The sequence below is a fragment of the Eschscholzia californica genome, unplaced genomic scaffold (assembly GCF_041429995.1).
Source record: "Eschscholzia californica isolate CP2 unplaced genomic scaffold, dmEscCali1.0.p SCAF_4, whole genome shotgun sequence".
In the NCBI taxonomy this organism is placed as follows: domain Eukaryota; kingdom Viridiplantae; phylum Streptophyta; class Magnoliopsida; order Ranunculales; family Papaveraceae; genus Eschscholzia; species Eschscholzia californica.
Window position 1 is genome coordinate 14,320,615 of NW_028238461.1, and position 20,860 is coordinate 14,341,474.

Genomic DNA, 20,860 nt, shown 5'->3' on the forward strand with positions numbered 1-20,860 from the left:
TTTTTGGACCAATGACCCAATCCCTCAAAGAAAAATTGTCCTTCCGAATCGGGCCTTCATATAAGCTGCACAACTGATATGAAATCAACTACGTAATTGTCCAACCGTATCCTTTAAAATACCCCATCTTCCTCTTTCTCTCTCTCTCTCTCTCTCTCTAACTTTCACTCTTTCTCTCTCTCTCTCTAAGCTCTATAATGGCTGCTGCCACAGTAGAGAAATTAGTCTCGCAGTTATTCGCCCCTACAACACTAATCGAGAAATCTAGTTTCTCAACTTCTTCTCTTTCCATTTGTCCAACTAGAATCATTGTAAGTTTTCCGACTCAAATCATCATCTAGTTTACTTCAATTTTCTCTCACAAAAACTCATTTCAATTCAATTAATTTGTGTTTTTTGTGAAGTATTCTTGTACATTATCGATGATGAATGGTTGTAAAGGAGATTCAAAGACGCCATTAAAGACTATTCAAACTCGTTCTTTTCCTGCTGTTTCAACTCCTAAACTCGCCATGGAAGTTCTTAACTCGGCTATTTCCGATTTGGATTCTAATCCACCCTCTTTTACTTCAGGAGTTATCCGTCTTCAGGTTAGCATTTTCATCTTATCTGACTTCCTCAGTCCTTAGTCGGAATTCTTCTTGCCTTTTTCGTTATCTTCAATTTTGATATTTTTAAAAGTCTAATTTGCCCTTATGTGCTTATAAAACCACCCTAGTATAGGTTAGGGGTAAATTGGTCATTCGGACATTTGAATCTACCGTCGTCGGTGTTGCCGAAGGTGAGGGTTTTTGTGGGTACGGCAGAAAGATAGATAGAGGCAAAACCTTATCCATAATCCATAGTCCATTATCCATAAAAAAGAATATCTATCTACTTTGTGTCTGTACTTAGTAGATTTCACTACTCCTTTCTCTTTAATGTTTCTATCAATTTTTGCCATGAGCTCGCTATATTTAGTGTTATTTTTTGTTGAGAGTCGCTATATTTAGTGTTGAAAGTGTCTTGAAAGTGGTTATATTTACTGTTGAAAGTGATTTGAAAATGGTTATTATACAGGGGCGTGGGTGAGGGAGTGCCACAGGTGCGGCCGCACAGGGCCTCCCTCACCCTAGGGGCCCCTATTTTACTAAGAGCTAGTTAAGCATCAAATAGGTTTGAGCATCCTAATATTATAACTATCAGTGGCTGGCAAGTTGGTATAGGGTTTGGTTTAGCATAGTAGATGTTCTGGGTTCGAATCCCTCTACCTACATTTATTTTTTTTTTCATACGTTCTAAATGAAAATCTTTGGGTACTCTGAGCTATTTGGGCCAGGTGTCACGGCCTTATTGTCCCGTTAGGTCGACCCGGCATATTATCCTCATAGACACGGGTCGATAGTGCGGAATATCAAATCCTAACGTGCCGTGCGGCGCTATGCATTCCCTCCTAACGCATAGCCAGCCTTCCCGAACATATTCGGAGCATCTCGACTATCAAGTCACCTTGGTTCCCAACCAATAATGCGGCATGACACCAACGTGTCCCAACCTACGAGCATAGCTCGAGCCGTCCCGTATAACGCTTCCTTGAGTCATAGACTCTCGCCCACTATAAAGGATACCAACATATGTGCGGAGCACACCAAGCCGCATATGCGGATCTTGCCATCTAGTCTCAAGCATCCGGCATCTTACATCTCGGCTACCATCCGGACATTGGGCATAGGAGCATCCATCTCTAATAAGCTACCTTATGCCCAACATAGCCCATCAAGGTTTGGCCCCTTGAATAGCTCAATCCTCCTTATGGAATATGCTAGCACGACGCACGCCTCGCCATGGCATGAGAACATGCAACACACCTTCCAAAGGAACCCGCAGTAACCTATCTCCAGGTACTGTCCCAAGCCATCTCCTATGACAAGGGAACCCGTGCAATATGCTTCTCTCACATATGCTAGGCCGGCCCCATGGGTTGCGCCATGAGGAAGCTCACTTTCGTGCCCAAAGGCTAGGATGGACGAGCGCCCCATCCACGAGGTCTTGACATATGCAGGATGCATATGAGGAAGGGAGACCACCCCCTCCTAAGGTGCAAACTTCTTGTTTTGCCTATTTCCACAAGGAAACATCAATCCTTTTAACCAGGCATACTCTTGTCCAAATGACCCTTTATACCCCTGTCAAAGTCTTGAATGCCCCGGACGCCCCCGTGCATGGCCTAAGAAGCTTCTGGCCCTATACGACCCCGTGCTCGGCCCTCTGGCCTATGTGCTCATGCGTGCCATCCTAGCACTACGTCACACCATATGCATACTCCAAGAATATGGTCGTGACAGGCTCCCCCACTAGTTCTGTCGAATGCCCTCATCGACAAACTTCGGAGTACACCTTCAATCCTCTGCCTTAACTCCGATGCTACCACTGCACCTTCGTCTCCTCGGCATAGCACCTCTGTGCAAACTACCCAGTCTCGTCGGGTAGACTCTCCACTACGCAGTCTCGTCGCGTAGGTATCCCGCAGGATTTACTCAATCTTCTGCATTGCATCCTCTGATGCGTTAGGATAATGGTCCTCTCCACCATTCATCCATCCTCGTTTTGCCCTCTGGCTTCAAATGTCGGCTCCCCCACTGGTTCGCCTCTCCCTCGCAGCCTCCGCCGCTCCTCGAACTCAGGTACCTCACCCTCTCGGCTTCACCTCGAGTTGGCATCTCGATGGTCACCCTTCGCCTCTGCTTTCGTGACCCATCTTGCAATGCGTATCGCAGTAAACTGCGACACAACTCGCCACCCCGGTACCTCGACATCCCTTGTCTTCACCCCGAGTTAGCATCTCGACGCCCCTGCGTCTTGCCATGTGCTCGCAATGTTGCCATCGCGAAGCAACTCGTCTCCAATGACACCTCCCCACTGGATCAGACCCTCGTACCTCTGTACTCCACGTTCTGACTCCTTGGTAGCCTGTCCATTGAGACCCTCGTTTAGCCCTCTGGCATATCTCATTAAGTGCACTCTAGTACCTAAGCATCCACTACTTGTACCCTTGAGTGTATACCACTTGAACTCATGCAATGTCGCCCCTTCTCTCGACGACCCTTGCCTCCTTTGCACCACTGTGCTGCGCCTCGTGCGCCTGGCATCATCCGTGCCGTCCCTTCCTCGGGAAATATATCGTGTTGCCTCCGATGTCCACTATAGCGAGTAAGGTAGCTTCTCCTCGTGAGCTACTACATGGTACCAAACCATCCACTCATGGCATACTCTTGGGAATGTCCTCCGACTACATCAAGACACACACTTGCCATTGAATTATTGGCGATGCTCCTTAACCCGAGCATCTTTGTAGGCTCGTGTCCCCTAACGAACACATCCGAACGTACCACCACATAAGTTCCAACACATCTTATGTAGCACCATACGGCTTGTTACTCCCCTTTTGACAACTCAACGTCTCCATATGTATCTGACGATATGAACTCAGTCCCAACTATCCCCAGACTTGGACGATGTTTACTGTCACCACGACACACCATCCTGAAATCCCAAACGTGAGCTGACTTGGTCTCGATCACCACATACTTGCTGCACACTGTAGGCTTGAACTACGTTCCAACTTACCTCCAATGCATAACTCGAACATGGGTCGATCCACTTCAGATACAACGACCCTCATATTACCCGACGGCTTGAACTCGGTTCCAACTACCATCAGTACTATCTTGGTCTCGTGAATCTGGCATCTAGACTTCACACCAATATGTCCATAAGCTTCGATGTTGGTCTTGGCCTATAGCACTCATGCGACATACTAAACACCACCGTGTTAGCACATCCATGTTCACTCTCAAGTGAAGTCCATTCTCTTCGAACTCAACTGTGCTCACACCATACCGTGCCGAACTCTATCGTGCACCATACCACATAAGCACAACTTGATCTAGCACCAACTTGCCCCATGCTGTCCACTGTCCATCTATCTTACTTTCGACCCCCGTCTTCTGTAAGTAGCTTGAACTCACAACATCACAAGTCACTCGATGCTACCTTCGGCTTAAGCATTAGAGAGTAGCCTTCGACACCTTGTCGCCATACCCTGCTCCAACACTCAAGTATTACTTGGATCAACATAGCTCCACACTTGGATGCCAATCCAACAAGCTTACTCAGACTAGCTTACCACAAGCTCTCAGCCTGACTCTACTTGCCATCTTGGTACCCTTCATACCAAGCATGTTGTCCACTCAAAGGACTCTGCATATATCGTGCCAAACATAGCTGCCCTACTCAACTTTGCACCAAAGCTTGCATACGACAACCAATGCCTATCCTGGCCCCATTCTAGCACATGTCCCTCCTCTCAAGGACTCCAACATACGATGTACCCAATGCGCACCAAATCGTATTGAGCATTGCACCAAGCTCGCACACGACTCCCTGTGCCATTCTCGGTTCATCCCATTTCTGCGCCTGTCCTGACCTCTAAAGGACTCAAGCATATATGGTACCTCCTTGCGCACCAAGTCACACCAAACCCTTATCCCTTGAGATTGCATATGACCCTTTGTGCCAATCCGGTTCCATCTCAACTCGGCATATGTCCTTCTTGCTCAAAGGAACATAGGACCCAAAGATAGCTACCACCGTAGCTTCCGTGCATACGGCCTATTCCTTCCATCGGAACTCTCGTCGCCTTATGCACCATGCATCCCTTGACAAAGGTCCCATTCCGCACACTAGCTTCAGAGACCATACCATCTCGAATGCATCTCACTCTGAAAGCCTTCTCCTGGAAACCATGCTCTCGACGTAGCTCTTCATACACACTACAACATACCACATGCCACAGTGCAAGAATCACCAAGCTCTTCGTCCCACTCTTGGAGCATAGATACCATCTATAACTGAATCAGAGAATCATCCCTTGAACCTGCCATTCAGGCTCTGGAAGTACACCCCCTCGCATACCACATGCTCTGAGGTATATATCATCTTGCTTTCCCTTACAAGCTCCCAACATATATCCATTTGCCACCACATAGGCTCTTGGAACATATCTCGTAAGCTTCTAAGCTCTGAATCCAACTATCACTGGGATCAGAACACCATCCATTAGCTTGCTCTTCAAGCTCTGATACCAATTGTCACGGCCTTATTGTCCCGTTAGGTCGACCCGGCATATTATCCTCATAGACACGGGTCGATAGTGCGGAATATCAAATCCTAACGTGCCGTGCGGCGCTATGCATTCCCTCCTAACGCATAGCCAGCCTTCCCGAACATATTCGGAGCATCTCGACTATCAAGTCACCTTGGTTCCCAACCAATAATGCGGCATGACACCAACGTGTCCCAACCTACGAGCATAGCTCGAGCCGTCCCGTATAACGCTTCCTTGAGTCATAGACTCTCGCCCACTATAAAGGATACCAACATATGTGCGGAGCACACCAAGCCGCATATGCGGATCTTGCCATCTAGTCTCAAGCATCCGGCATCTTACATCTCGGCTACCATCCGGACATTGGGCATAGGAGCATCCATCTCTAATAAGCTACCTTATGCCCAACATAGCCCATCAAGGTTTGGCCCCTTGAATAGCTCAATCCTCCTTATGGAATATGCTAGCACGACGCACGCCTCGCCATGGCATGAGAACATGCAACACACCTTCCAAAGGAACCCGCAGTAACCTATCTCCAGGTACTGTCCCAAGCCATCTCCTATGACAAGGGAACCCGTGCAATATGCTTCTCTCACATATGCTAGGCCGGCCCCATGGGTTGCGCCATGAGGAAGCTCACTTTCGTGCCCAAAGGCTAGGATGGACGAGCGCCCCATCCACGAGGTCTTGACATATGCAGGATGCATATGAGGAAGGGAGACCACCCCCTCCTAAGGTGCAAACTTCTTGTTTTGCCTATTTCCACAAGGAAACATCAATCCTTTTAACCAGGCATACTCTTGTCCAAATGACCCTTTATACCCCTGTCAAAGTCTTGAATGCCCCGGACGCCCCCGTGCATGGCCTAAGAAGCTTCTGGCCCTATACGACCCCGTGCTCGGCCCTCTGGCCTATGTGCTCATGCGTGCCATCCTAGCACTACGTCACACCATATGCATACTCCAAGAATATGGTCGTGACACAGGGACCATGGTATATGGGCACTCTAAGAATTTAAACAGATAACTATTTTACGCACAAACTTTTTTCGATATTTTATAGGTTTAGTTTCACTATGAAATATACATATTTCTTTATATGTATTAATGCAAAAACTATTTTTTTATAACTCTTTGAATCACATATTTAGTTTGTTATATGAATACTCTTCATAATTCTTATGGTTGAACATCAATTATATAATCGTGAATATATTGTGCAATCTAGCATAAAATTATAATATTGATACATTATTGCATTTCAAATTTTTTAAGAAATCGGTAGCGAAGGTGAAAAGTGCTTGTAGGGTGAAACGGACCAGAGTGAAATCATTCACGCATAAATTCTTGCATAATATCTATTTGTATGATGTCGTTAAAGATATAATGGTATGTTCTATATTTTTTTTTTATATATTACGTGTTTGAAAAAAAAATTGTCAGGGGCCTCGATCAAAATTTCGCATAGGGCCTCCAAAATCTCAGCCACGCCACTGTTATTATATTTAGTGTTGAAAGTGTCTTGAAAATGGGTAGATTTCTAATTTGGTTTGGGACCCGAGAAAATGTTAGATTTTGACCCGATTTGTTTATCTATATGGCCCAGTATCTACGAGGGTTGTTATCAATTTAGAGGGTGTACACTATTTTCGGTTATGGGGGTAGAGAGAGTAAGAGGCTGTTGTTTGGTAGAGTTTTAGTGAGTTACATATCTTTAATCTTGTTCTATATTCAATCATGGCAACATTGTTTGCTATGAAGTAGGTCTTCCCAAGGGTATGATTACCTTGTTCAAAAGTGGTGACAATTCTCTGTTAGGTCGGCTTTCTGCCCTCTTATCTTATAAGTGGTCGGTCGCTTATCTAAGTTGACGATTGAAAGTTCATGCCCTCAAATGCTTGGGAGGCAGTTAAGGCCCGTTGTCCAATCAACGGAAATGGGAGTCAGTGACCTAATGGAGGTACTGAGCCCAAATTTGGATCTAATGTCTTCTGTTCCAGGATCAAATGCTTGGGAGGCAGCCTGTGCATATCCCCCTTATCCCTTTCCAAGCGTTCCTTGACTGGGAGAATACAACAGCTATGGAAGCTAAGGATTGGGACCAAGTTATGTTGCAATTACTTCCTTGGGCTAGGACCAGTCATTTAATTACTTCTCTTCGGTTAGACAGCAGAGACCAAAAGCCAGATAGTTGGCTAACGCGCAACAGCCAGTGAGCTTCCCTCTGGTGGCCGAAAGTGACTGAACCAATTGCCTTTGCTCCAATCCGACCGACCCCTTGATGGAATAGAATGACTTGCCCTCTCCTCTCCAAAGACCAAAGGAGAGACCGCATCCCTTTCCTTTGGTAGCTCTTTTTGTTTCCCAAGGATAGCGGCTGCTGGGGCGAAGCCCGCTTTCTTTGCTCCGCGAATGAGAAAGAAACTAAGAGGAAAATACACGTTTCTTTGCAACTATTATACTGATAGTTTCTCGCTTTCTTAACCATTATAACTGTTTTTATATAGTTTTTCAACGTTACCATGTTTCCATAGAAATATCATTGTTATGATTCTTTTTTGCTGTAATGATAATATGACAGTGTCATGTTACATTACCTTCTTTATTGTTATAAAAATTATCATCTGTAAAATTTGTCGTTTTCAATTTATGTTTTTCTTTTTGCTACTACCCCATTATAAATATAATAGTGATTGTTTTCCTTTTCACGCAGTAGCAACAATAATCTTAGAGCCGTATTACCGTTTTAAGCACAAATTTGAAAAAAAAAATTAGTTTGTAGCATCTCATTCACTCGTAAGTTAAACTCTAAAAAAATGTAATGGTTTCCAAACTACAGCCGATCATATGCAGTTGTTCAAAATACTTTGATAAAAATTTGCCCGTTCGTAATTGAGCTGTTTTTAGGACTTGGAACACCCAGAAATATGTTATATGAAGTTGTGATTTTGTGCTATAAACACAGCAAGAAGTACCCCAACCTCTCTTAACCTCCAAACTAAGATCTTTTCTTTCATGACTCAAACTACATCAGGATTCAAGAAACACCTGAATTTTCGTGGAACTAATTCCTATCTGGTAATGTGGTCAACTCCTTTTTGTAAGCAGGAAAATTGGGAGTGGGGAGAGTAAAACTTTTTCTACTAAGGAGAATGGAGGATACTTTTACCAAAACCTTAAAATTTTAGTCCTTATGTTTTTTCTTTGTCCAGCTTTTCTTCCTTCTCAGGTCTTACTAAGTTTCTATTTCATTTCGAATATAACTATTCGGACTTAATGCTCTGAAGTGAAATTTGGTGCAACTCCATTCAGCTGTCTTTTGTGATCGAAATGAATATCTTGATATGCAGAATCAGGTAATGGATAGTCGGATGAAAGCCCACTTGGTTTCATCTAGGATCAATTACCTGATTAGGCTAATAGTGTAGTCTTATTATTCTGAACACAAGTGGGCACCCATATAGAAACAACAGGTACTAGGAATTTCTTAAGAAGTGACATAACTAACTTAACGGTATTGTTCAGATTACTAAATACTTCAGCTATAGTTTGTGTTAGCAAAATCAGAGTAAAAAAGAATGGTGGAAAAGTATAACTAAATTTTGAGATTTTTTGGTATTATTGAGGTTCCTATTAAACAACAAATAGATGCCATTGCTTGGCTTCAAGCTCAGAATCAGCAGCAGCAGCAGCTTCCTCGGTGTTTCTTCTCCGGTAGAAATCAGGGTACAATTTCAAACCTGGTCTTCAATTCGACAAATGGAAAAGGCCGAAATTCAGCTGGACCAAAGTTGCTTAGTGCCGCTGGTGTTGGGTCGGCAGTGTTTTTTCAACAGTCTCATCCTTTCTCATTTGATGATTGGAAATGTGTGAAGAGGTAAACATTGACTTATAGTACCAGGTTTACATTGTATATTGACATCATCATTGTAAACTGTCATAAGCTTAGATGCACAAATTGGATTTCGTTACGCCGTTTTAGTGTATGTAGGCTTCGGACTTAGGTTTTATGCTAGTTTAACATCGCATTCTAGTCTCTATAGTTATAATCAAATTTTAGTTGGGCTCGTGTAAGAGAATAACATATGAAAAGTGAGGAAAAAATAGATAGTTGCAGAAGAGCAAACGATGACTAGTCATGGATAATTTTATTTGCCCACTTCACAGCATCTGACTAGAATAAGGCAACACAATATCTAACACAATAGCACCTATTAGTCGATACTTTAGTTCATTTTGTTAACTTATCGCATCATTGCTTTGAATTGAAGGTAAACCTCTTAGTAAGTAATCTTAAGTTGTTCTTCTTTTGCACTGGCACAAGTGTGTTAGTCTGTTTAAAGTCTTACTTTGTTTTAGGTTTTTGTCTGAGGACTGCCCTTTAATTCGTGCATATGGCGCTATCCGCTTTGATCCAAGGACTAGTGTTTCATCTGAATGGAGCGGTTTTGGTTCATTTTACTTTATGGTTCCCCTGGTAAACCAACTATATTGTTTCCATAATCTTCTATCATTTCAGTTTTTATCTTTCTTGTAGTATTTAAATGAGCTTTTGCTAGAACTGAATGACAGGTTGAGTTTGACGAGTTCGAAGGTAGTTCTATGCTTGCTATAACTATTTCATGGGACGATAATGTTTCGTGGACATGGAGAAATGCAATAGAGATGCTGCAATCTAAAATTTCCCAGGTTAGTTTGAATCTATAAGGAAAGTCACTCATATTTGGATGACCTAGTCTCATCGTTACCTGGTACACGGATCTCTGCGGTGCATGGTACGTGTATTGGAACGCGAGGCACTACCATGTGAGTATCGGGTACGCTAACGTATAGTTTGGACGATTTTTCCAAACAATATGTACTCTCGATGCATATATAAGTTTATAACAGTTAAACTCTTGGACATTGTATCTCCATATTAAAATCTTGATGTTTACTACTCAACCAGTCGAACATGTAAATTTTTACAACGAAATTATGTTTATTAAGATTTAACATTCCAGTACGCCAAATTTGGGTACTGAATCACAAACACACCCAGAAAGGTTACGGGGTAGCCAGTATACGGTAGGTAAGGAGGTAGAGTGTGACGTTGCCTGGTTTTATTTCTGACAATCTATATTATCAATTCAAAGGTAATTGACAAAGTTTCTATTTATGTAGGTCTCGTCTACTGTTGGGAAGCTACATAGGGAAGTTCCAAGAACATTAATCCTTAGTAATAATCATGTCCCTAGCAAGATATCTTGGGATGCTGCTGTCTTTAGAGCTTTGGAGATGATAAATAGAAACAATTCAGATCTGGTTAAGGTATTAGAGCATTTTCTCCATAGTTTCTATCTTTCTTTTCTTGTTTTTTTTTTCCTCTTATTTTGACTTATCAAGTTTAAATTCTGGAAATCTAGGTCGTTCTGGCACGAAGTAGTAGAGTTCTTACTACTTCTGATATTGATCCTGTAACATGGTTAGCACATTTACAGGTTTATTTCTCTTCTTAATTTTGTAACAGTTTCTTTTAGCACTCATTGTCTAGTTAAATAACCGTGTTTTTTATGCAGGTTGAAGGACAAAACGCTTACCAATTCTGTATTCAACCACCTGACTCACCGGCATTTATTGGGAACACTGTATGTCTGAATCAGTTTAACGTCAATGAAGCTTACACCCGTTTTTCATTTCCTTCTTTCAATATCATCATGGGCGGAATTTTGCATATAACTTTCCTTTTCTTTCTAACTGCATAGTACCTTTGCAAATAACTTTCTTTTTTCCTTCTAAAATCTAAATATTCTACATGTGCGAATTTTGTGAATAGCCAGAGCAACTATTTCACCGAAAAGGCCTCAACATTTCAAGCGAGGCTTTAGCTGGAACCCGTGCCCGGGGAGAATCAAAGTCTATAGACCTTCGAATAGAAAATGATTTACTTGAGAGGTTTGTCATTAACTTCCAGACTACATAAATACATCATCTCGATAATATAAGTAACTCCAATTCTTCGAGTTAACTTTCGATTTCTGTTATGTCGCTATTATCTGTTCATTTTGCAGCCCCAAAGACCACCTTGAGTTTACTATAGTACGCGAGAGCATTAGAAGAAAGCTAGAGGCAAGTTTCTTCCGATTTTTTTGTAGGGACTAGAATCTTATTTAATGATCTAATTTGGATTTTTTCTTTTTTTAGAGGTTGTTGACATATTCTTTAATTTAATCTTTTTGGACATCACTGCTTTACTGTGATTTTGTTTCCTAAAAAACTGTTTCATGCAGGATATATGCGACATGGTATTGGTAGAACCAAGGAAAACAATTCGAAAACTTCCAAGAGTACAACACTTGTATGCCCAATTATTAGGTAGATTAAAAGATGAAGACGATGAGGTAAGTTCTCACATGCAAACATATTTAACCACTACTATTTTGTTGAAACATAGTCAAATGCCGGAGCCATTTTTTCGCTAGGATATAATCTGCAGACCTTTATGCATTTTCTTCATTGAACTCTAAATCGGGTTTTCCTATCTTACCATTTTTGTTCCTGCATGCATGTATCCCACGCTAAGCACAAGCTAGTAATGACGCTGACATTGTGCTCTTATAATCAGAAAGAAGCAGACCGTTAAATCTTGATAAGCTTCTTTTATTTTCTTTAATTTCAGTTTGACATATTATCGTCTCTTCACCCAAGTCCAGCAGTTTGTGGATTTCCAACTGAAGTCGCTCGCCAGTTTATAGCAGAGACTGGTATGTACGCAGCACTGTGTTACAAAAAGAAGTTTATGTCGAGTCCAAACTCTTAGAACTTAGGTTGATCGAGCACCATCATTGTCGCGGGAATTGAGAACCCAAGAACTTATACGTATATAAATGATATTGATGTTGCATTTGCTCAGAAATGTTTGATCGAGGAATGTATGCTGGACCAGTTGGTTGGTTTGGTGGAAATGAGACCGAATTTGCTGTTGGAATACGATCAGCCTTAGTGGAAAAAGTGAGTTTAGTCGGTATTCCTCAATTAAAGTTCTCCTTCTTAACTGTATGATTAAGAAGTTTTACTCTCATCATCGTAGGGGTTTGGAGCATTAATTTATGCAGGAGCAGGGATAGTTAAAGGAACTAATTCATCATTGGAGTGGGAAGAATTGGATCTGAAGACATCCCAGGTTTGCAATCCTTACTCTACACTCATGTTAGAACCCATTGGGCCTGACTATCCTTTATATCTGGCTTAGAAGGAAAGTGTCGATGCAACATAACATGGGTTAATACAAACACTTCCCCACCCCACCTCACCCGCACCTTTCCCTCTCACGCGGGCTGAACACCGGTCCATGGCAACTTGGTATCATGTTAAGGAACAGGCACTATCTCTCGAAAACTGATCGCGAGCAAAGAGTTTCCTCTGTCTCTCAATGCAACATGATATTGAATATACCAACACATCTCCTCAATGCTAGGGATGGAGTCACTTGGCACCCCTCACCCTCTAACTGGATGGAGACCCATCCCCCCCAGTACCAACTACCAACTTGGTATCATTTCAAGGGCCATTGAGCATAACTCTCCTTGAAAACTGACAAGCAAGCAGAAAGTTGCCTAGATTTTGCACTTCATAAATATAGAAAGGACAAAGATGCGGGATGAAACCCGCAATTCAAACATGATGTCAAATAAAGAAGTTCTTGTTTGGTAATTTTACATTGGTGTTGTCTTGTGCAGTTCACAAAGTTGAGACTGCGTGAGATGTCTAGATGCGATGAAATGGAGAAAAGTGATAATCAATTGAGAAGGTTGCCGTTCAACTTATCTCCTAATACAACCAAATTCAATAATTTTTTCAAGTTTTCATCTGTGAAAGAATTAAAGATTTTCTTTCACCTCAAATATGCATCTTAAAGTTTGTTTAAATACTCAATCACGCTAACCAAATACGAGACACCGACACTAATTCATTGCTTTCTATGGCCATGATGACATTTATATTCCCCTTTCAGATAAAATGATGCAGTTGTACAGAAGAATTGATTTCATTCTTACCATACAAAGGAAATTTTGTAAGGTAATATCAGAAGTATGTAAGAGTTGGTTTTCTTATTGAGAATAGCTAACTTTATAGGCTAATCATAACTATTATTCAGATAAAAAAAAAACTTGTGTTTGTCAACAGATGGTGTTATAAAGAGCAGAGAGTGTGAATATTCATTTAATATGTTGGTATAAAGTTGTTCGATTATCATGGTTTAATCTACATATGAGCAAAGCTACGACAATCTTGGTATCCGATTATCCTGTTCACTTGACGGAGCTGGCTGTCAACTACAAAGGACAACCAGGTCAGAGTTTTTTGAGTTTCAGATCATGTCATCTATATTTTTGGGTTATTCTATTATTTTCTTTCACATTTCATTGTTACACCATTGTATTGCATAAAATAAAGTTATCTATAAGGAAAAACAAAAACTTGCAATACTGTATGCCTCCCCGACACTCGTGTTAGTATAGTTGGTGATCATTTTCTTTTCATGGTAGAAATTATATTATTTTTCTTTTTCTTTCCTTCAATCGATTCTTACTATTAACATTATGAAACATCATTTGGGCATTAGAAATTGCAACGGTTTTCAAGGAAAGTTAGGCTCAATGGGCTCTACCATGGTATCAGAGCTAGTGTCTCGTGGATTGATCGGGACTTGGAACCTGAGACAACACCCCTGGAGTTGAGGGGAAGTATTAGCATCATCCCACATCGCCTGGGCACTAGAATTTGCGAAGTAGATAGGCTGTGGGCAAGCCTTTCCTTGTAAGCTGGTTTTCAAGGGGAGTTAGGCAACGATCACAAAAGTGTGTCTGTGTGCGCGTTTGTGTGCAAGGGCAGGTAGATAGATTTATCCCGTCGTGTATAAATATATAGGTATATATGTAGAAAGAGATAGAGATCAAACACAAAAGTATAATAAAAATATATTCCAGAAATCAATTAGCCCCCTCACTCTCACTTCCTTTAACACATTTCCTAGACATACGAAAACCCAAGAACAAATAAACATAAACAATGAAATATCAACAACAACCTGAACACTCATTCTTCATCTCTCTGTACATCTTGATCAAACCAAGTCTTTGTCCAAATGTGTTTGTTCTTACTTAATGATGCTTCAATAATAGTTCGTAAAAAAGTATTCTAGCAAGGTTTGCCAGGCAGACAGTTAAGGGCACCTGAGAAGCGAGTAAGTCTTGTAACGAATGTTCCAGCCTTTGCACTTATCACCTCTGCCTTTGTGTATGGCAAGACAGGGTTTGGGTTACCCGACTCAACAAAGAAGGCACCATTCATCATCAAATCGTTTTGTGATCTCCATGTCCATTGCTTCCACTCACTCTCTTCTGCATAATCTCTCTTTGTCACCTGCAACCACCACCAACACCACCATATATATTATATACACATATGTTTCTATGGTAAAAGATCGGTAAATGAGATAGAGATAAGATAAGAGAAATGTGGGTTGTGTTCTTACTTCTTTTGCAGCTACGTTAGGAGGAGCGATGAATCTGTTACCCTGGCTGATAATGGTAGGCTTTTGACTACCACCTATAGCATACATAAGCCAGTGAGTATAGTCGTTGTTAACGACATGAACAAACCCATACCTACACCTTGGCATTCTCTGAACTAGTCCTTGCCCGAAGTGGTTAAATGCCACTGTGATTTGCATTATTGTATCATTAGTAAAGCTGTTACTTCCACCGAACAACATCACCTGCATCAGATTATTATCGTCCGTGTTAAACATACGAATTTTTACGTACATTTTTTTACTTTGTCTTCTTTAGATTTTATGTTCTTACCTCATTGTGGTTGGTCATGTGGTTGTTGGAGATGGTAATAGCAGTCGAAGCCATGATAACATCTACTAGTCCATCTTTGCAGTTAGACATGGAGATATGATCGATCCAGACGTTTGAAGATCCGAAAATAGAGATTCCATCTCCATCACTACCTGTTCTAAATCCAAAATGATCTACTGAATCCCTAATCAAACCTCCACCTCCTGCATTTATGTCATGAATGTGTAAACCATGAACAATCACATTCTTCACAAACTGTATGGTAATTCCTGCACCATGGGCAATATGAACGTTCTTTCCACGACCATCAATGGTCTTGTCACTAGCCACGATTAGTTCTTCGCTTAACCTAATCACCATACTTCTTCCAAATATGATCCACAATGGCTCCTTTTGGATCACAGCATGTCTAAGTGTTCCTGGCTTAGGGTTCACCAAATCATTGTCGGATGAATCGGTAACTACATAGTATCTTCCATTTACTCCACCCCTAGCATTCCGGCCAAAACCAAGAGCACATCTAGCTAGCCTCTTTCGGTCAGTAGCCCAATCGGCTCTGCACCTCCAACAACGATCGATCGGGTTGGTAGCTAAACATGGACCATTGTGTCTGCGCAAACCTCTCCTTGTCGAGTTCGTCCCTTTAAAATTCCTGCAAAACCACACAAGATGCTACTAATTACACATTTCTCTGTTCTATGTATCTAGCTCACGCCAATGATATAAAAAAAAAAGCACCGCCTAAGAAAAGAATAGAAGAAAGACATACTTGTGTACATTTTTGTTGAAATGGTTAGTGACTTCATAAGGGTCTGGATGATAAGCTTCCAAGCTAGCCTTCATAGCTTCGTCGGCTCGTTTCTTCCATACCTCATCAAAATGACCAATGTGGGCATATAAAGTCGGGATTATAACCGCGAACGAAAAGAAAAAGAAGAAAAACAATAAATTTGAATTCATGGTTCAAAAATTTTCTTTTCTATTTTTTTGTTGTTTCTTGATCTTTTGGGAACCAAATTATGAACAAAAATAAGACCCAAACAGACCAAACTGATAATTTGAATCACTTATTAGATAGAAAGGGTCATATTGATTGGTTCCTTGGGCCTGTCAGGGTAAAATAACCTTGTTCATTCATCTTTAAATAATAAATTTAGAGATTCAAACAAGTGAAGGAGAGAATGTGGAGAGAGAAATAAGTATAGCCATTTGAAAATAACTGTTGAAAGTTAAGATACTATTCATGGAATTGTTTGTTTGGTTGTTACAAGTTCATTAAAGTTGAAATATTCAATTAGTTGTTTTTTTCATATATATAATAACTGATTTGAAATTAAGATTTAATTCTAATTTGATCCTCAATTTTTGATCAATTAGAAAATTTGGCATTCATACGTGTCTAGCGTTTTAATTTGGCCTATAACACCATAAAGAGAGACATATGAAAAAAATAATTTGGTTGAAGGATGCTGGCAATGAGCAATCAACGATTGTTAACGACCCCGTTGCAACGAGTATGGGGAAATAAGTGACAAGAGAGAATTTCTTTTAAAAAGTGGTAGAACGGGGAAAAGAAATGTTTAGTGTTAAGTTTGTCTAGCGAAATCGTGATTTCTTTAGGCCAAATTAGAAATTCAAATAAAAAATAATATGACTATTTGTAAAGTTGTTCTTGGCCTCACTTTACTCTCTACACTACACGAAGAGAACTCTGCAAACCACCACCACTATCCTTCTCTACAACAACAACCAGCTACGACGACCACCTGCTGGCCGCTACATTGAATATCCTGTGTCTCTTACAGCGACGGACATCTAAAATATTTTTTGGAAAATAAAGAATTTTGTCTATTAGGTTTGGCCAAGGGGGCAACCTTGTGTGGAGTCCAAAAATCGACTTCGTGTTACCTCTAATCTTTTTCTCCCACCTCCTACCACCACCACCCAATTCTGATGACCACCACTGTGGCTGCACACCCTGGATCCTCCCAAAAAATTTAGTAATTACAAATTAGAGGCCTTTTGCTACATCCCACATCCGTAGCCAATGAACAACAATACGTAGAAAATGATATTTAGCTATGACAAATAACCCTTAACCGATAGTGACATTGGAAATTGTTTTATCCACAAACTTTCAGCAACGGGGTAGTTCATAACTAAAAAATAATCCCTTTGGTCATGGTTGCGATCGTAGCAAAAGGTCATGTGTTAATATAATATATGCTATATCCATTTCATTAAATTTATAAAAATAATTATGTTGCATATACAACTTTGCTGGTTACAATGTCTCCGTGAAAAGAGGGTTTTCAGCTATGAAGTTAGTTAAGACACCATAAGAACAAGATTAGGGGTACTTAATTGAATGATAGTTTAGTAGTCTTTATTAAAAAAGAAGTTGTTAGTGAAAATTGACAATGAGTCGATTATGCGAACTACGTACGTACCCCGTATTAATATAATTGATATTATTTTATTTTTTTTGAGAAATCGACTACGATCTAGGTTAGTCGTTACAAGGCATTGATACATCATGAAGATGCGATGAGCACGATAACCGCCTAATTTAAACCATAATGAAAGAGGCCTAAAGACAGACAACATAAAATAGGCCTAAAGCTCGGCAAATTTATTATATTACCTAAATTACATGGAGTAAATCTTGATGGCAAACTGCTTCCACCGAGACTTGATCCCACAGCCTCATGGACTTAAGAGGGGTATCCAACAGCTGCACCAAAGAATGATGAACAACAATTAATGAATATGAGTATTTTGTTAATTTCTGTGCTTACAAAAAAAAAAAAATCGGTACATAATTTCGCACCCTTTGGTGGAAACCTAGATATGTCCCGACTAGGGGTCGGAATCGGTTCGGAATCGGTTCGGATCGGTCGGTACCGGTCTCCAACTTCATCGGATTGGTCGGTTTCGGACATAAAATGTTAGTGACCACTTATTTAACCGGGCGGTCTCGGACGGTCATTTTCAAGAATTATTTGTCCATTGACCGTCCAAGTCCGTTTATTTTGTTGGACCAGTCGGACATCGGGCGGTCTCGGTCCGGACTTTCCCATTAAAATTTTGCAGAAACTTATAAATCATTTTCGTTACCAAACAAAAATATATTAATAAATAAGTAAACTGTTTGTGATGGATTGTTGTTTAATATAAGTATATCTACATAGGTGACTATATGTTATAGTCGACTTTACATGAAATATTATTTGTCCAACTAGTTACATAAGTCGGCCAATGATAATAATCCTAAAGACTTGTCAACTTTTATTTATATTACTTGTCTACTGTAAATAATTTTGTATAGAATTATAGCATAAGTTTTCTTAAACTAATTCGGTCGGTCATTCGGTCATTTGAAACGGTCGGTCAGCCGACATAAAATTTTGATCGTGACCGGCCCACTTCGTTCTTCGGGCCGGTCGGGTAGTGACCGTTTTGACCGTCGAGTGCCCACGGGTCTTTTTTTCCTCGAACGAACGGATCGGGTAGCGGTCTTCCGGGTCTTTTTGCCACCCCTCTCCCGACCACCACCATTATTTTTTCTATGTATCCTTCGTTCAGGCAATGATAGAAACACAACAAGAAAGATGGAGGATTTATTAATTCCAACAAGCCCGTCTAGCTCAGTTGGTAGAGCGCAAGGCTCTTAACCTTGTGGTCGTGGGTTCGAGCCCCACGGTGTGCGAATCATATTCCTTTTTTAGTCTAATTTGCCGGCAACCATTACCACAAAGCAGGTAAGGACAGTATCCTGAGCCACATCAAGTGAAGCTACATACTTCAAAATTGTTACCACCACCTGGGACCTTTCTGCCATTTTGCCGTCCTAACCGTGTTTGTGACTTCCGGCTAGGCTGTTATATAAAGGTTTTTTCCTCGCTTTTTCTAACCGTAATTGCTTCACTGGAAAAGCTGACTATTTCGATAATGGTGAGTTCCATATGTCTTCAAGGTATTGAACAATTTTGTGCTCATGAAGGTCGACGTTCATCAAATGCTGAACCAAGTAACTACTCATTAGGCATAAATACCTAACCGTAATTGCTTCACTGGAAAAGCTGACTATTTCGACAATGGTGAGTTCTGTATGCCTTCAAGGTATTGAACAATTTTGTGCTCATGAAGGTTGACGTTCATCAAATGCTAAACCAAGTAACTACTCATTAGGCATAAATAAGTGTAAGAGAACGAATCAACTCGAGCTGAAAGCAGACGAAGATCATGAGTGAAGACATTGAAGTGCTCAAATCGCAAGCATTGGCTGCCCTCAATCAATTACCATAACTGATGGTGTAATTCAAGTGTACTGCTCCACCTTCTTCTGCTGTGGACAGGAGCAGTTAGGACAAACCCAATGGGGAACTTTCTTGTTATCTCTCATTTCTACCCTCTCTTCTTTATCAAGTTTGTATTGTCTATAATAGGAGAAGTTTTCCATTAAGGAAGATTGAGATTTCAAGTTGCCCTATTTTAGTAGGAGCTTTTGATTCTTCATTAGCTTGTTCGTATTAGTTTCCTATAGTGCTTTTGCTATTATCGATAGATTAGTTGGTTCTTCTTGGATTGATATTGGGTTGTTATTTGTTCTTTGATTACGAAAAAGAAATAAGAAAACAATTTGGGTGATATTAAATTTTAAGGATGTATATTTGGAAGATCTTTAACTTAAAAGTTTGTTTTTCTTTTCCGCTGCTATGGGGAAACCAAAATAAATGTCTACATAAAAAAAAATTTGTTTTTGTTTCCTCCAAACTCCCACCATCGTTTCTTCTTTTCACGTCGACAAGGTTCGCCCACAGATTTCCCAAGTTTATGGGAGAAAAAATGAAAGATCGCCAATGATGGCTATCTGCTGACGACCTTTGCCGACTTGGGAAAAATCAAAATTTCGACGTAAAAATTTGACCGGTGAATCGGCAAAACAAGAAAATTTTCTTAAAGAAATTATGAATCTTATCAAATTCTTTGACGTACAAAATTTTAAAGGAAAACACAACATCTTATTCTTCCTCATCTCAAACGACCAACTTTTGCCACCACCTCCGACCACAACACCACGACACCATTTTTCTCACCGTTTTTTGTTCCGCTTTTCCTTTCATCACCACCTTGTTATTCTTATCTCTCTCTCTCTTCTTCCCTCTCTCTCTCTTCTTCCCTTTCTCTCTCTCTCTCTTTTTCTTTCTTATTCCCCTTCACCGGAAAATTGTTTGGCAAACCTTCACCGGAAAATTGTTTGGAAAATCAGTAGGCTAGTTGGTGATTCCCTCAAACCAGCAGTTGTTTTCCGATGAAGGGGGTCCTCCCCTTCGCTAGAATGGATAGGGAGACAATGATGAGGGATGGGACTTGGGAGAAAGGAAGGAGGAGAGAAAAAGGATGAGAGAGAAATAATAGTGGTGACGGTGGTCAAAGGTGGTGGGTCAAGGAAGAGAGACAAAAATTTGAAAAAGAAAATTTAATCTTGTTGGCAATGGTCGTTTAGCAGGGACCATTACCAGAGTAAAAAAAGAATGACGATGAAGATTGTAAAAACAAATGGAAAACAAAAAAAATTACTAAAAAACTTTTTATCAGAAATATTTTCTTGTTACCCCAAAAGTTAGCCTTTCTAATTTATATTCTTTTTTATCTAAAGTTATTTCCCAAATGGCCCCCAACTTTGTGACCAGCTTCCTGTCAGACCCCCTACTTTAGCAATAATTCCCGTATAGCCCCCTTTTTCTGTTATCTTTAACATTCCGTTACTCTCTCTCCTCCATCTCATTTTCTCTCTCTGCCACATCATTTCAGCACGCCACATCATCATCTTCAACGGTCGGCGACCTTCAAATTTTTTT

General features: G+C 40.6%; 2 protein-coding genes and 1 non-coding gene across 3 annotated transcripts; 2 read left to right on the forward strand and 1 right to left on the reverse strand.

Annotated features, from left to right (window-relative positions):
* Positions 1–86: 86 nt before the first annotated feature.
* LOC147542986 (isochorismate synthase 1, chloroplastic-like) lies at positions 87–13,709 on the forward strand. The gene is made up of 17 exons (XM_086633293.1): positions 87–311; positions 405–590; positions 8,775–9,025; positions 9,508–9,625; positions 9,721–9,837; positions 10,312–10,458; positions 10,554–10,628; positions 10,707–10,775; positions 10,964–11,082; positions 11,199–11,256; positions 11,418–11,528; positions 11,807–11,891; positions 12,041–12,138; positions 12,218–12,310; positions 12,867–12,937; positions 13,142–13,206; positions 13,315–13,709. Exons 1-16 carry the CDS (start codon positions 198–200, stop codon positions 13,143–13,145), a joined length of 1,716 nt encoding a protein of 571 aa, XP_086489419.1. The 5' UTR covers positions 87–197; the 3' UTR covers positions 13,146–13,206; positions 13,315–13,709.
* A 370-nt stretch (positions 13,710–14,079) lies between these two features.
* Positions 14,080–16,108, reverse strand: LOC147542987 (pectate lyase-like). The gene is made up of 4 exons (XM_086633295.1): positions 15,766–16,108; positions 14,997–15,648; positions 14,666–14,908; positions 14,080–14,553 (listed from the first exon to the last, which is right to left on the reverse strand). Exons 1-4 carry the CDS (start codon positions 15,954–15,956, stop codon positions 14,329–14,331), a joined length of 1,311 nt encoding a protein of 436 aa, XP_086489421.1. The 5' UTR covers positions 15,957–16,108; the 3' UTR covers positions 14,080–14,328.
* A 2,524-nt stretch (positions 16,109–18,632) lies between these two features.
* On the forward strand, positions 18,633–18,705 carry TRNAK-CUU (transfer RNA lysine (anticodon CUU)). Its single transcript has one exon. It is a non-coding gene; the product is annotated as a tRNA-Lys (tRNA).
* The last annotated feature ends 2,155 nt before the right edge of the window (positions 18,706–20,860 follow it).

Bases quoted from the DNA above. Each gene is read 5' to 3' on its own strand.
- LOC147542986 (XM_086633293.1), top strand. From the start codon at position 198: ATGGCTGCTGCCACAGTAGAGAAATTAGTCTCGCAGTTATTCGCCCCT. The intron at 9,626-9,720 runs GTAAACCAACTA...ACTGAATGACAG, and splicing joins TTTACTTTATGGTTCCCCTG to GTTGAGTTTGACGAGTTCGA. The intron at 10,629-10,706 runs GTTTATTTCTCT...TTTTTTATGCAG, and splicing joins CATGGTTAGCACATTTACAG to GTTGAAGGACAAAACGCTTA.
- LOC147542987 (XM_086633295.1), bottom strand. From the start codon at position 15,956: ATGAATTCAAATTTATTGTTTTTCTTCTTTTTCTTTTCGTTCGCGGTT. The intron at 14,909-14,996 runs GTAAGAACATAA...AATCTGATGCAG, and splicing joins ACATGACCAACCACAATGAG to GTGATGTTGTTCGGTGGAAG. The intron at 14,554-14,665 runs GTAAGAACACAA...TGGTGGTTGCAG, and splicing joins CTAACGTAGCTGCAAAAGAA to GTGACAAAGAGAGATTATGC.